The sequence below is a fragment of the Carassius auratus genome, chromosome 5, assembly GCF_003368295.1.
Source record: "Carassius auratus strain Wakin chromosome 5, ASM336829v1, whole genome shotgun sequence".
NCBI classification, from domain to species: Eukaryota; Metazoa; Chordata; class Actinopteri; order Cypriniformes; family Cyprinidae; genus Carassius; species Carassius auratus.
Window position 1 is genome coordinate 7,575,720 of NC_039247.1, and position 16,618 is coordinate 7,592,337.

Sequence of the window (16,618 nt, forward strand, 5' to 3'; positions counted from 1 at the left end):
ATTCTCTTTTGGATGAATATTTTCTCAATATGACCATCAGCATGTGAAAAGATCTTTTCCCATGTCAATAACAATACAAGATGTACATTAAGAGCTGTTCAATTGCACATCTTTAATTGCACCATTTATTAACCATTCCATTATAGAATGTTAGTGTTATTAAACAACTACCACATGCACTTAAAGAAGCTCAAGTAGTTCTCAACTTCCCCGAAACACTGAATCACTCATGTGAAATCAATTGTAATTAGCCACAGCAATGCATGTCATGGAAATGTTAACTGCATTTGTCTTATTTCACAGCCTTTGGAAGAGATGCATGATCCTGCACAAAGAAGCAATAGTTACCATTCATAATCAGAAAATCTGGTTATGCAACAGGCTTTTGAATCATGTCTTTTTATTGATCAAAGGAAACCAATCTCACACTCCCTACATAACCTGCTACAGCAGGATCAAGAAGGTGTTAAAGACATAATCAGATGATAGACCAAGCAAGGTTATGGGTCAAAAAGGGCTGGTATTCCCATCTGTATTCTCTCAATTCAAAGAACCGTGACACAGAAGCATTCTTCAGAAAGCTAAAATAGCAACCCACACATCCTCTGTTATTTCTGCATTTGAACTCACACTTAAACAAGCTACTCTTGAAGCACTTCCTGACTTTCAACTTGCAGTATTAAGTCTAGAACATTCTGCTCAATTGTGGAAGACAGAGACCCTAACCCTAACTACAAATTTGTAGTCTTTTCTGTGGTCACTAGCACTTCATGTACCAGGAATCAACAGGGAAAACAAGAGAAAACACAAGGACGGACTGTCTTCATGGGACATGTTGGCACCAGCAAACTATTTAATAAATGCTGAGACACTCCTAGTGCAAACGCTGTTTGACGGTCAAACACATAACAGCATGCGCTCCATATGCAACATGCTAGAAACCATGAAAGAATGGCTAGAAACAAGGCAGAGGGTTCCCAGTTTTCAAAATTACCATTTTAGTAGTTAAATAGTGTATATACATTTACTATAATTCAGAATGATTCACTAAAGATTCAGTCAAATTAAATTGTGAACCACTTCAAGAAACTTTCAGAAAATAATCCACTCTCAGAATTATTCACTATGGCTTGTGAGCAAGTTTTACTCGACACAAACCCAACATACAACCTGCTTTCTTTTATTAATTTCCATTTAGACTTTTCCAGGCCTAAAAAAAAATCCCTATTAATTCCAAGTTTTCAAAGACTCTGGGAACCCTGAAGGCATAAATGCAAGCTCTGATCAGATGCAGATAGACAGAGAGAGCAAGTTCATGCCTGTACCGGTGGAAAAAGAGGTTCATATTCCGTTTGGCAGCCAACAGATGCTAAAACCTTGGGTGGAGGGGGCGGGGTCACAGGTTTAGGAGGAGGAGATGGGGGAGGGGTGGGGATTTTAGGTGGAGGTGGAGCTGGAACTGGAGGAGCAGGAGGAAGTGGAGGAGGAGAGGGCTCCCTAGGGGGTGGGGGTGGAGGTGGTGGGGGGAGAGGAGTGGGCATCTGTTTCACAGGATCTTGCTTTTTTGGGACAGGATGGGTTAGGACTTTTTTCGGAGGACTGGGTGAGTCTGGAGGAATGATGATCTGATGGACAAAGAAACATGAAACACGTAGCAGGAAGTGAAAGGAGCACAAAATGCATAATAAAGTGGAACAATCAGGTTCTGGAAGTAAAAATCATATTCATTTTCTAAACAGGGAAATTCAATTTTTTTTCTTTTTATATACACAATAACTTTATAAACTTTTTAAGACAGACCTGGTGTGAGCTCGGAGGTTTTAAAAGCAAAGGTATAGGCATCAGTTTGCATTATTTCAACTTATTTTTTAAAGAATTTTTAAAGTAGTAAACGGCAGAATTCCTGAAAAACTACATTACCCATAATGCAGTAAAGAAATTTCCTTCAATCATAGTTGTAACAAACAAATCGCGCCAAAAGTGCTTGCATTAGGTACAACATATCACATAATCCATCAATAAATCTGTCTTTTAACTCAATTTTTAAGTGCTTTTATGCTTCAAATAAAAGTTGTAACCGTGATTCTCCTCGCCACTGGTTGGTTTGGTTCATGGCTTATAACACTTAAAAAAAATTTTTTGAAAACAATACTTCAGTAACCACTAGTGGACGTTGTTTCAGTTTATTTGAAAATGTTTTATAAACACTAAAAAAGCAAGTTTTATAAAACAAACCAATATAAGAAAGGTTGTTGTGCTAGTGTTTTGTTACTTCCACCAGTAACCTTACGCTACCTTATCAACGCTTGGTGATACACCACCTTCCTCTCTTAAGCGCTGTGGGTTGGAACAGACAATGACTCCTTCCGTGAGCCAATCAGCTGGCTGCTTTCGTGGCCGCTCAGTGCGACTGATTCCCAGTTTCCCTTGCAGCTCTTCAATGAGTAGATCCTGCGAGTTACTCTTGTTGATGATTAGAGGGCCCATTTTTCGTCGCATGTGGCCGTCACGAAACATAGGGTGGACGTTGGACGTTTCCTTTGTGCGTCTGATGACCGATTTAAGCTGCGGAAATGCACCATTAATAAAGTGACCACCTTAAATGTTTAGATCATGCAGTGCTTTCTGTGTGACTGCCATTCAAAACATCCAGTCCAAACGCCTCTATAAAGCAACCCCACACTATTCAGGTTTGGGCCTATGCAATGCGTAGCCTCGAGCATCCTCTTTGTGACTCACAATAGAAAACATCTCTAACCTTCAACAAATGATCCAGGAGCATGTATAAAGACCATGAAGCAAACACAACGTGCCAAAAGCAACGCAAAGAAAAACTGACAAAGCAAACTCAATTTTAACCTTAGAATTGACATTGCAACCAAAATCACTGAATTCAATGCATTTAAACTTTTTAAATTGGATTCAAAACCCTTTCTTTTTTCAAATTCAGAGTGAATAAGTTCAATACAATACAAATTTAGATTTAATTAATAACCATTACATGCAATGTATTTTTAGATGCACTTCTAATGTTTAAATAAATGTTCGGATGGAACAGACATTGCCCAGATATTGTAACATTACTTAAATCAGAAAATAAGTAGCTTTTTAAATGTTACTGGCAAACACAAGCAACATATGATTTAAAAGTTATATTTCAAGATCAATGCATATTTTTAATGCATCAAGAAACTAACTTAATTCATTAGATTTCACACATCAACTTTAGCAACTTGCAAATCATTTTCATCATGCAAAACTATTGGCACTATGGAATCAGTAAAAAAAAAAAAAAAAAAAAAAAACTTTGCAAAACATCTCTTGCATCAAGTGCCCTGAAGAAATGCAGAAGAAGTGAAGATGGAATGCAACTGCACAACGAAACTCCACTACAGAACTGCAAAGAAACAAGCAAGCCTAGCCTTGTTGTCCATTTAGCACCATACACCTTGATGAGGAAGCGCGTCAGGGCATGCATTTGAACATCGCAAAGACTCCTTTCACAGAATCTTATCCACTGCATGCACCACACATACTTTGGATTACTGAATTCTCCACCTTTCCAAAAACACGAGATGCAAAGCAATGCAACAGAAAACCAATTAAATGAATATCCCTCCAATTTTAGGAGCACCATGTGATGTTTGCATATGTGTATCAGGTTTTTGAGAGGCATATTTAACTTGCTAATGGTGGGTGCGTCTATCCAAGCAGGATGGAAAGGTTCATATTGGGTATCAACAGGCCCCTTGTCCCAAGGATCAGGCTCATGTATTTGAGAAAACATAAACAGCCGTATGTGGTTCAGCATGCTTTTCGCCCATGCTCGCTAAATTTAGGGGTGCAAACTGGAGACAGTCTGACAGAGTTGGTGCGCCTTATACTTGTCCAGAAGCGGAGATCCTTTCAACTGCCGATGGCTGGAGAAGTGGAAGGTCCAGCGAAACATCTACCTCCCCAGGTAACGATGTGGGGTTTAGGGAGTCGTCCATCCAAGTGACACCTTTAGTGCCATCCTGTGGAGTCAACTGATGAAGAAGTGCCAGAACATCATCATTCACCTCTGATGAGGCAGGAGCTCCTTCACCTAACTTCACCGGCTCTGGTTGGGAAAGACTGGACGTCAACAGCTTGTCCAGGGCTTCCTCCAGAAGATGCTTGGGGCAAGGAAGGCTTATTCCCAACATGCCCGGTTCAAAGCTCTCAGGTTTCTCTTTGGAAGGGTTCAGAGTTAATGTTAGGTTTGAAACTGGAGGAGCGGGGAGTGTAATGGTAGTTGGCACTGGACTCTTGCTAGTAATCCCTGGCTGGGGACTTGGGCTCTTGGCAAGGACTCCAGGGACTGGACTTTTGGTTGCTCTAACAGCTGTAACTGGGCATGGGCTCTTTCGTACCACGACTGGACTAGAGGTTTTAGCAACTGTTACAGGACTAGGAATTTTCACATCAACAATTCGATTTGAGCTCTTGATCACCTGAGGTGGACTGGGGCTTTTAGCCACTGGTCTAGATATCCCTGGAGTCCGAGCTGGTGAGGAGGACTTTGGTACTAGAGGTGGACTACTTTTGGTGACCGAATCTGAACTTGAGGTTTTTGGATCGACAGTCTTGGGTGAACTGACTTCACGTGTATGTAAACTTGATGTCAGAAGGCTTGAAGTTTTTGCAGATGGTTCAGGTGATGAAAGAGACACAGGTGCTGTACTCTTTGTGTTAGAAACTACCAGTAGTTTCTCCGAATGGTTCTTGGAGGAAGTGTAGAGCACCGTGGAGTTGGACTCTGGAGCAGCGGTTGAAGATTCCTCAACAATGTGGAGTTCCAGTAAAAGTGGTGAGCAATTAGGGGAAGAGTGGGGAGGAGCGCTGCGGTCAGATACCTCTGATTCTGGGACTGGGACAGAAGGGACTGTGAGGTTCTCAGTCACCACAATATTGGAAAGTTCTGACTCTTTAGTGGATAACGAGTCCTCCTTAACTGACAGAGAGCCAGACTAGACAATAAACAGCAAGACAACAACAATAAAAAGAAAAGGAGGAAAGCGTTTGAGTAGAAAGACTGATGAATTAACAAAAAGAGCATAAAACCCAGTGGCCTAATGCAATGCGTTATGTAATATCTCAACAAGTTTGGCTTATTTAGTCAATGTAACAAAGTATAAGTTGGTTTACCAACCTGCAGGCAAATATAATCACCAGAATTCCCAGATATAACATGACACCACAACCACAACATTCCAGATTCTCTCTTTTCGACCGCAGTGCGGCTCGTGTCCATGACAGATATTCTAACAAGACCTTCATATTTGACCCATGAGAGCATGCGCTCATTAAGGCATATACTTTTATTCATTTTAAAAGCCTTGATTGATCGGATTATCATTATCAACACCTATAGACACGCATATAATAAATCACAACATACTGTAGCTGATACCCCTGCAATACATTAAAAATAGGAAAATCCAATGACAACTCATTAAAACTGCCCTTGTAAAGATTTAAGACAGATTATATTCCAATAAATAAGAATAATATAAGCACTACAAAATAATTTTGCTAATTAAACACTTCGATTTTAAACACATACACGATTCCATCAGTGTGACTTAATTTATACTAATTTACTATTGTGTGGTAATGCAAATGCAAAGTGGAAAATTATAGGAAACATGAACAATAGCACTGTTATTTATCTCACTTTCTCTAAAACTTACATTGCTCTGAACTTTGAAGTCAGACAGTGAAGCCATGAGTTCATCAAGTTCTCGTGTCGCTGAGGAGGCAGAGATTCTGGGCTGTTGCTGGGCAGGAGTCTCTTCCTGAACTTCCCTCGACTCAGGAACCACTGGTCCTGATGGGGCGGCTCTGTAAATGTTTCACATTTAAAAATGGGATGTAAGAAAAGGTCTAAACCACAGATAGGAAACTTCACTTGATCACAACTTTTCTACTCATTTGCGCACTAGAGTGTCCAAAAAAGACCACAATGAAAATCTAGTATCCAAAGTTATATTTAAACTCAAAATAAATTAAAACATAGGACTATTTTCTCAAATTAAGAGAAGAAATATCAATAAAATATTTTACCTTTTAAATGTATAAACTAAAAAGTGGTAAAACACTACGGGCCCTATTTTAACGATCTGAAACGCAAGTGTCAAAGCGCTAAGCGCAAGTAACTTTGTGGGCGGGTCTCGGCGCTGTTGCTATTTTCCCGGCGGGATAAATGGCTCTTGCGCCCGGCGCAAATCTAAAATGGGTTGGTCTGAAGTAGCTTCATTATTCATAGGTGTGGTTTGGGCGTAACGTGAAATAAACCAATCAGAGCGTCATCCAACATTCCCTTTAAGAGCAGGTGCGCAAGTTCCATTATGGATTGCTATTATTATGGCGTATTTACCAGGCGCACGCCAGGAGCGGTTCACAGCCGAGGAGACTGATGTTCTTGTAAGAGCAGTGAAAGACAGAGAAGTTGTGTTGTATTGGGATGGGAGAAACCCACCCAAAATAGCGTCGGTTAAACAGGCGTGGGAGGAAATAGCCACAATTGTTTCATCGATTTTTTTTCCTGGTTCTTGACGGACAAACCAATTTGTCAGATGTCCTTATATACATTTATGACCTCAAACAGGTCTGATCCTTAATTACTACAATTAGCCTGAATAATTTGTAAGCTAGATTTATGCCTATTTTTTCACATCTTCGTGGCACACCACAATGATTTCCGTCATCTCATGTGTTAATATTTGTTTAAGTGTAACAATTTATGATTTGCAAAAATAACTGTTGCATCTGTGTAGATTACATGAGCAAAGTGTATGCGCGTTGTGCACGCTATACATTATGGTCAAGCATGCGCCCTTAAAATAGCAGAATGAACAACGCGCAACGCGCCACTGACTTTAGACTAGGTTTTTTCTGGTCAGTGGCGCAATTGTTTAATGGAACAGCAAAATAGCACCAGGGATTGTTTGCGCCGGAACACGCCTCCTTTTTTGCGCTGAACCGCCCAGGGAGCGCAAGTTCATTCACTAGTTTAGCGACGTGCTTCTGTGGAGGGAAAAGCGCGCTTTGCGCAGGTGCAAAATAGGAATGACACATGCGTCGGTGTACAAAGTCAATTGCGCTGGGTGCAAGATAGGGCCCTACCAGTCAAAGGTTTGGAATAATTCAGATGTTTTGTAAGACGTGTTCAACAAGGCTGCATTTATTTGGAAATTCAGCTTTGATCACAGGAATAAATTACATTTTAGTAGAAAACAGTTCCTTTAAATTGAAATAATTTTTTCACGAAATGACAGTTTTTATTTTTGATAAATGCAGCCTTGGAGAGCAAACATAAAAACATAAAAAAAGACACTGCTGACTGGTAATGCACACAAATATATCTATCTATATCTATATGTCTATATATATATAGATATAGATAGATAGATGTAGATATAGATAGATAGATAGATAGATATATATATATATATATATATATATATATATATATATAGAAATGAATGTTTTCAGCAGTGTGCTTACGCAGGGGCTGGAACAGAGCTTTCCAACTCATTTAGCAGGCTCTCCACGCTGGGTCTGACTTCCTCTATCCCCCGTCCGGGTGCACTGCGTTTGGGTTTCTCTAACTTGGGAGGAGGTGCTTTCACTACTGATGAGACGCCGTTTTCTGGGACATAGCGCTGGGTGTTGCTGGCTGGTTTGGGTTGGTAGGCCTCTGTGCATCACAACATGGAAAAACATCTATTGGATATGTTTGACATAGTGTGAAAATGTTGAATTGATGTTAAACAACCCATTAACCTTCAGTAGGGAAGGAGGGTGTGCTGTGCTGTACGGCGTTGAGCTCCAGCAGCAGACGGTCCAGCTCTGACAGGTTACTGCCCAGTGACGAGCTCATGACGGCGGCGGGGGGGTCAGTAGTCTTCTGCTTGTTCGGGAAACTATAGACGTGCTCTGCTTCGGATTGTGACACACGAGGACTGGCACTTTTCGGAGCCGAGCTAAAAGACTTGAGGAAAGAAAAAATAAAGTTGATTTACTTTAAGGCACTAAAGCAAAAATGGGGAAATATTACCAAAAAAAGAAAAGAGAAAAAAATGTGTTTAACAGTAAAACAAGGCAATGCTTAAAGCGGTCTCTCCAAACGTTAATGGATTTCTTTTATTAATTTTTTTAGCTTTGTATAATAAGTGTTGCATGAGAATTGTTAAAAAAGTGAAATCATGAGGGACTGAACTATGCTTTTAATAATTCCTTTATTTTGATTTGGCCTCTATATGTGATTCTACAGAGCCCGAAACATGCATTTAAATGAATGAATGTCACCTGTATGAAAGCTATCAAAAAGATCTGATGTCTAGCGCCAAACATTTAATTAAAAAATACATAAATACATATAGTCGCGTATAAATGCAGATTCAATATTGAGAAACTTAACCCAAACTGATCTGTTAATTATAACCATCATAATTCAAATCAAATGCAAAAATATAATACTCAAGGTAGTGACCTGGTTAAAATTTAATTTCATTATAAAAGTGTTAGCCATCGTGTTTAGGCTTCTCACAGCCGTCCTCAGATCACCTAATCAAATCCTCTTAAAGGTACAGCTGCAAAAACAGCCGGATTATTTCTCAAGAGTCACTGAGAGAGTGGAGAACCATTGCAAAAAACTAAATTATGACTAAATTATATCCAAGAATGCTTGATTAGCATTTTAAGTGAACTTAACTGCTACAAATATGTATAATATGGCCCCATTCAGGAAACCTTGAAATGCTGAACCTGGTTAAATGGCACAAGTCTCTGAGGCGACCGAAGATGAAGTGCTTTGCTCGAGGGCACAGAAGGCTGAATGTGGAACAGGACGGCTTCTGCTATTTGTCATAAGGTTAAAGGATAACCAGCAGCCTCATATAAAGACCAGCAGAAAGCTCTAGGGGATAAAGAAACGCTTCAGGAAGTGATGGTGCATTTTACCTGGGTTGATGAGTGCTTTGATTCTGGCTTTTCTACCCAAGATCCATTCAGTGTTTGAGCAGGAGGAGAGGTTAGTGGAGGTGGGGAGGACACGTCCTGATACGAGTCCTTTCTCTTGGGGTAAGAATATGGCGTCTCTTCTGGCAGAAAAACAGCTTGTTTGGAAATGTGGGAGGTTGTGGACTCCAAATCCGCAAGAAGAGCATCTAAAAGAACAAGAGAATCAAAATAATGGTTTGATTCTCAGAGTTGGATGTTTATTTAATGCCACACCGGATTCGAGTAACAACTGGTATTAAAGAGCGATTAAAAATCGATCTAAATGTAGCTTTAGATAAAAACTGACAATGCATTTTTTTTTTTTTTTTTACTATTCACCAAACTTCTGTATGGTGGATGATACAGATTTCACAAGAGACCTTTAACCAACAACAAAAAAATTCTGAAGCCTATAAGGCTGTTTAAATCCATAACCTCAAGTATCAGATGTTTGCTTCAGATTCAGGTTCCCTGGGGTGGTTTTGTGCAAGAACACCATAAATCTATGAGAAATCAAAAAGGTTGCTCCTGAATAACCCTGTTTCAACTTGACTCTGTAAAGGCTGTTCAAAACATGGCTCTCGCAGCTGGATCGGAGGGATAATTCCTGAATCACATGATCAGGATTGTGAAATCACTACAGGCTTCACTCATACGGGGTGTGGCGGGAGCGACAACCTCTTGTGTAAAGACTGCTCTGAAACAGCATGCCTACAGGCATAGATTCAGCAGGAAGTAAGATTCAGCGCAAAATGCATGTGCATAAATGGACAGACCTCATAATGCACACATAAAATCAACATTCAAAAGCCATAAGCTCAGGAATAGAACTGAAAGCACTTAATACAATCAGGTAAACTTGTAAAACATGCTCTAAAGTGACTGTTAATACATCTCTGGTTTAAAAGTCCTTCACTTAGCAACTTCTTCTAAGATAAGGCACCTTTAGAGCACAGTTGCATCATCATCTATGCTACCAAGTGTGTCACACCACATCCATACAGGAAGTGATTGATGTCATATTTTTTTGATAATGTGTGAAAAAGTTTAGAATAAAAGTCAGACAGAAATATCATGCTCCTAGGATATTCAAATAGAAAACATATAAAGTTTAAAGCATATTAATTCATAATTACATAACTAACACAATTCAGAGAAAATTAATTTATAAATATAAAATGCATAAAATTCAACTCAGAAAAATTGTATTTACAAGCATTTAACTCATAAAATTCTGAGCAAGTGAATTCATATAATGTATATAATTTAGAGAAAATAAATTCAGAAATGTATCAAAATCTAGAGTAAATTATTCATAAATATTACATTTAATATTCAGAGGATATTAATTAAAAAATATATAACGCAGAAGCAAATAAATTCATAAATATATAATGCAAAAATGTCAGAGCAAATTAATAAATATATAATAATGCACAGTAAATTAATTAATAAATAAATATCTGATTAAATTCCAGATGAAATTAATTCATAAATATGACAAAAATTAATTGATAAAATATTTTATCAATTTCAGAGGGAGTGAATTCAAGAATTAAAAAAATAATAATAATTCAGAGTATGTATATTAATTTATAAATATATTACATAATTCAGAAAAAAAATCAGTGTATAAATATATAATGCACAAAACACGGAACAATTAATTCAGATATAAATAAAAAAAATCTGACAAATGGGAAGAATAAAGTAGCTAGAGTTTCTGTGCAGTACATAAATAATATAGAGTTTGTGTCAAATAAGGCATCGATTGTCAGTGATGATTTGATTGTAAGTTTTGATGTTCTTCGACATGCCGCTCACGCCTAGTGTAGACACATGATATTAATTTAGATGTTAGGAGTTCGGTTTATCTAGAACCATACATGTTATAGTCCAGAGACTCACACAAGACGAGTAAAAACATCAACAATCAACCTCTGTAAGCAGGTAAACGTTGGTCAGTCCACACAATCACAACACTTTGTTAAATCACACAATATCAACCGTCAACAACAGCAGATCCCCAAAATCACCATTACAGCCACAAACACATGAAGCCACAATCCCAAAGGAACAACCAAGTGAATACAAAGAGCAGGAACGGAGTGAAGCTGGTTACTTACAGTGTGTTGGGACAGACAGAAACACCCTGCTGAGCTCTGAGTCCTTACCTTCGCACTTTATCTCAGACGGGAGGAGCTACGGCAAGGAGTGGAAAAAAACAGATAGGAAAAGGATGGAATATCAAAGAGAGACAGAACCATCTAGACAGAAGAGGAGAAGAGAGAAGAAAGGGAAAACGTCGCACTTTGAGACGGGACAAGTATCGGAGACTCTTCTGGGTTCAGTAGCAGGGACTGTGGAGTCATCCGAGGCAAGGGAGGGCGAGCGGCTGTTTTTCAACAGGTGCTAACTTTAACTTCCCCTCCGCAGACCACGTACTAAAAATGCTGCGGTATATAACCTGCCTGCAGCTCTGTACAGGTCACCAATCTGGTCAAGCGAGAGAGAGAGAGAGAGACACTGCTACCATTAGACCAACAGATTAACTTGCTAAATGACTCGGTCAGTGATACTACAGTAATACCATCTGCCAAATAAATGTGAATATTATTTACAACAGCAAGGACCGGAAGACTTTGAGACTTGAATCTGCTCGTATCTTGACTGTTTGTTCAGCACTCGGCCTGATGAGGGAGTGGCTAAGGAAACATTAACCCACATTTCTCTCTCTCCAATCGTCTCTGCTGTTTCTCTGTTTACATCTATTACATTGATATTAGCAATCAATATCAATTTAAGGGATAGTTCATCTAAAAATAACAATTCTGTTACTATTTACTCACCCTCAAGTTGTTCTAAAACAGTTTCTTTCTTCTGTTGAACATAAAAAAATGATATTTTGAAGAAAGCGGGTAACCAAACAGTTGACGGTGGCCATTGACTCACATAGAAAAAAAATACTATGGAAGTCAAAGGGGACCATCAGCTGTTTGGTAAAGGTTTGGAAAGGTTTGGAACAACTTGAAAGTGAATAAATGATGACAGAACTGTCATTTTAGGGTGAACTATCCCTTTAAGAATTAAGCATCATGTTTATTGGATAAAGATTTTTAAATACCACTTGGAAAATTATTTCTAGTCACTGAAACATAGATACACTTCAGAAATCACTTCCTGGATTTTAAGATTTGCATGGTAGCAAATTACAATTTTTTAAATGCCCTTATTTTTCCAGGTTTTTATGACGATGAGTATTATCTTCTGATAAACATAATCGAATTAAAATATATCAATTATAAATATAATTATAAATATAAATAAATAATATTATAAATAATAAAAGCCACAAGAACACAGTTCATACATGCACTATATATATATATATATAAAACATTTTTTATTTATCTGGACACATTGGCTGTCTGCTGCCAAATTAGGATACAAGTTGCTGCAGTATATGAATAATGAAAACTAATCAAAAATCTAAACTGCTGAAATTTAATTGATATGCAATATCTGAAGGATTAAATAAAAAGTTAATATAATAACGATTCTGATCGTATAATTATTGCATTTTCACAATCAGCCATCTGTTATTTCTGAGTACTCAGGTAGGCTAACTTGTGTCCAAAACTCAAAAATGATACAGTCCACATGAAACCCCACACATATCTGCAAACGTATGTGTGCGAACAGAGATTTTGGGAAATAAATACATATATTAACTTAACTGCACAGTGACAGGACAAAAAGAGCCAATCCTACCTCCCCCAGTCACCCAATCCGGGTCTGGGATCATGTACGTCCCGTCTGAATCAGACGTGCCGGCCGACTGAACAATAGAACCTGTCAATGACTCTCCAGCATGTGCTTTTTCAGTTCCCAGAGCAGTGTGTGTGTCTGACGCCTCAAACGGAGCTGAATCTGGGGCTGAATGTGGGTCAGGAGCAGATGTTAATGAGGACACTTCTACAGATGGAGCGACTGAATCTGAATTGATTTCTAAAGCCGAAACTAAGACAGATTCAGCAGCTAAATCAGAAATCACCTCTTTTTCTAACATTTCTTCTAGGTCAGTTGATACCGAAGCTGAAACAAGTGCCAAATTTCTTGAATCAGGTGACGTATTCTCTGGAAAAGCGTATATATCGGTCTCAGACATCGACTCTTGGGCCCGTCCAAATTCTGGTATGAAATCCTTCATGTCGAATTCCCATAAAACCTTCTCAATCTCCTCAACTGCTAAAAGTAATGAAGTTTCTCCGTCCATTGTGGAACAAAAAAAGGAACCGCACCCGAAGGAATCAAGCACAGGATCCGGAAAAGTCTGGAGTGGGATGAGGAAAGGAAGGGTAGTTCCCATTCCAAAGCATTCAAACATTCCTCTAGGCTCAATTATGTATACAGCCGTCAGTTCGCTAGATAACGCTTTCTCTCAAGGGGTTTGGTTTACAAGCTATAGACACTATGCAAACCCATATATGACCACGTTTTAAGGTCTACAAAAAAACACTACAGGGCTAAACATTCCTAGACGTTATCTAGGAAGAAAGTTATTCTGGAAAGCCTGCAAGAGCGAGCAAAGGACCGTTATTCCTTCGAAAGACGATACAGGATGTGGCTGATTTAAACATCTTTCATCACTGAAAACGCATCAGACGATCTCTGCTCAGCTTCAAAAGAAGGACGGTCCCCCCAAAATCAGTTATGATTTTCTGTAAAAATCAGGTCAATAAGGATCGGTCGTCATGAAACACTATTCAGGGTTTCAAGACCAATAAAGAAAATTTATGAAAAAAAAAATGGAACACAGTACGTGAGTATGGTCTCTAAATGTAAATGTCTTATATCAGCAAAACTTCAAAGCTTATAAATTATCTTCTCCATTGTTGTTCAGTTGTAGTACAAGCAGGGCGTAACGGTTGGTCGATGTGGTATTAGTCCCGCCCCTTCTCCACTGTGATTGGTTAGCTGACAAAAAAGTGACAATGATGTGCACTGCATTTTACCCAAAGTTGAACATTCATCAACTCAAATAAAAAAAAAATTTTCAAAATGAAATGAGTTTTTTTTTTTTTTTGGTGCATGCAACATTTAATGTCATGACTATGAATTTAAAGCTTTCGGTTTCAATTTAAAACCCTTTAAGGCCTTCATTTGTGGAAGGGCAAATTAAGACTTTTTAAGACCTGCAGAAACCCTGCTATGGCCCACATGGTCAAAAATGTAGGCCATTAACATGGTATCTTGATCTAGCTAATCAAAGGTGTAGGGATGTAACGATTCACTCAACTCACAATTCGATTCAGTTTTTTTGTTTTTTTTTACAAAGTGATATATATAACAAATTATGAATTAAATGTGTCCTTTTATCATTGCTTTGACAAAATGCTGTACATTTCTTTGTGAAACTGAAATATAGCTATAATTATATACTAATATAGCACTTGCATATTATTACTCTTTTGTTGGTTTTGATTGCTTATATTGTCCTCATTTGTAGTCGCTTTGGGTAAAAACAAGCCCCAAATCAAATAAATAAGTAATACAAATAAAATAAATCTCTACATATAAACAAAATAAGGCTTTGTCTGTGCTCTTTCCATTTAAAATTAGACTAAAATTAGAATCACTTCATTTTAATCATGATCCAAACATATGTATAATTTCGAAATTCTGAAGCAAAAACATAATGGTTTGACTTCCGTTTTGTGAAACTATAGATAAAAAATATTTCCATGTAACAGAAGCCGTAGACGAGCTGAATGAGATGCAGATTCACTCTCTGCCAGCAGGTGGCGCTTATAGCGTTTCCTTGGTTTCCGCTGTAAACAAAGCAGCGCTGCACTTATGAACTTTAATATGCATTATACAGAGGCAAGATGAAAATAAAAAATACCAGCTAAACTTTTCTAAAGACAGTAAGTTCCCTTCAGGCATAGGGTAGGCATAACTCCTATCCCTAATTGAATTGCGATTTGTTTAGCATCTCTACCGATTTGAATCGGCACATATTTTAACTGATTTTCAACCAGCTAGCAGTTAATCGTTACATCCTTACAAATGTGCTTTTCATAAAAGGGTAATGAAATAGAAAATTTTAATATCCTTGAAATTTACTCATAATAAAAATAAAATCATATTGAATGTTCAATATCTCAAAGGTTTTCCACCCTTCTGAAATGCAGAATTTGCTATCCTGGATTTAGACAAACCTCTGCATATCCTTCTAAAAGATCAAGTTATTATAAATGCATGGCTCAAGATTATTTTTACCAACGTATCTGTAGGCTTGAAGGAGAAAGTTGTTAACGTTTAAACAAAATAAAGATCTGAAAATACCCTTTAGTTAGCTTTATGATTTTGCTAAGGGAGCTTTTTAACCAAACAATTTGATGATTTTTAGCTTTGGCAAAATAATTTTGAAGTAGGGATGCACGGTAGGATGATTCATATCCTGGCCACGAAATAAAGAGTCTATCTATATTACAGTATGTAAATATATCCACACATCCAGTACAGTACTACTTAAAATGTATTAACGTCACAGCGATAAAGAAATTATTTCTGTATTTTATAATTGCTTCTGTTAAATAAACAGACAAATAGACTGTCCCTAAATCACTTGGTAAGTACTAGTTTAGTTATGTCTTTCTTATTGTATCTTTCTAATACTGTACGTCATTTTATTTATTTTTATAATTAAGACAAAATAAAACACCAAAAATAACTTTAGGGTGATGTACACTGTTACAATTAAACACAATTTTGTGACATAAGATTTTGATGATATCAGCCATTTAATGCAACTGAAAGAATATGAAATAAATTACATTGAACATTTCATCATTACAAATAAATACACAATAAAGCGATTTTCAATCATTCCTAAAAAATGACCACGTCCCAGGGAGAACAGTTTGCTTTGAGTTACTTATATTTTGACAAGTTACACTAAAATACACAGATGCAGATATAACTGCAGCATAACTTCACCCTGACCCAACCTCCTCTAGCACGAACGTCTATAAAACATTCAGACAGTGGTAGGAAAAGAAGGACTCGTTCATTGGACTGGGATTATTGGTGGAAAACAGTGATTACGCATTGCAAAAAAATGTTAAATAATAGAAGCCCAAACTATTTTCTAACACGCCATTTCACAATCCAGCACATTTATATGCTGTAGGTCAATAAATCTAGATTCTAGAGATCTAACACAGCCGGGAATATGAGTCTAGGGACCAAGATCTGCTATCTCTTTGCCTTGAGGGCTCCTTATTATTACCCATTTCATAATCCATTCAGTTCCACTCTCATACACGTATGCCCCTTTATTGCCAAAAAGTGGAAGTTCAGGTAACACCTTCTGCACCCGAAGAGATAAACCAGTTGAGCTGAGAAACCGATCTTAAAAATGACTCTGACAACTCACTCCAATCTTAATTGCAGGAAACTCAATCCACACAGACAGATCAAACCAAAAGAGTCTGATGTTGGTCAATTATGACAGTGAAATATAGGGTTCTCAATTCTGAAGTCCTGACCTTCAGGTTTGAAAGCACCAGGGTGGTCAAGCCAAGGA

The 16,618-nt window shown here is 37.9% G+C and overlaps 1 protein-coding gene across 5 annotated transcripts in view; it reads right to left on the reverse strand.

Annotated features, from left to right (window-relative positions):
- The window catches only part of LOC113073163 (paxillin-like), a 33,576-nt gene that overhangs the window by 5,540 nt on the left and 11,418 nt on the right, over positions 1-16,618 (reverse strand). The window contains exons 1-8 of one of the 5 annotated variants that reach the window (XM_026246038.1): positions 12,799-13,733; positions 8,989-9,194; positions 7,810-8,017; positions 7,531-7,723; positions 5,715-5,865; positions 3,885-4,991; positions 2,296-2,565; positions 1,326-1,625 (exon numbers count right to left, since the gene is read on the reverse strand). In XM_026246038.1, the coding sequence (XP_026101823.1) occupies positions 1,326-1,625; positions 2,296-2,565; positions 3,885-4,991; positions 5,715-5,865; positions 7,531-7,723; positions 7,810-8,017; positions 8,989-9,194; positions 12,799-13,414 (3,051 nt within the window). In that variant the 5' untranslated portion in view covers positions 13,415-13,733. Of the gene's footprint in view, positions 1-1,325; positions 1,626-2,295; positions 2,566-3,884; positions 4,992-5,714; positions 5,866-7,530; positions 7,724-7,809; positions 8,018-8,988; positions 9,195-11,153; positions 11,742-12,798; positions 13,734-16,618 lie in introns of those variants that run through there. The other 4 variants (XM_026246052.1, XM_026246059.1, XM_026246044.1 and 1 more) reach the window with 4 other exon arrangements.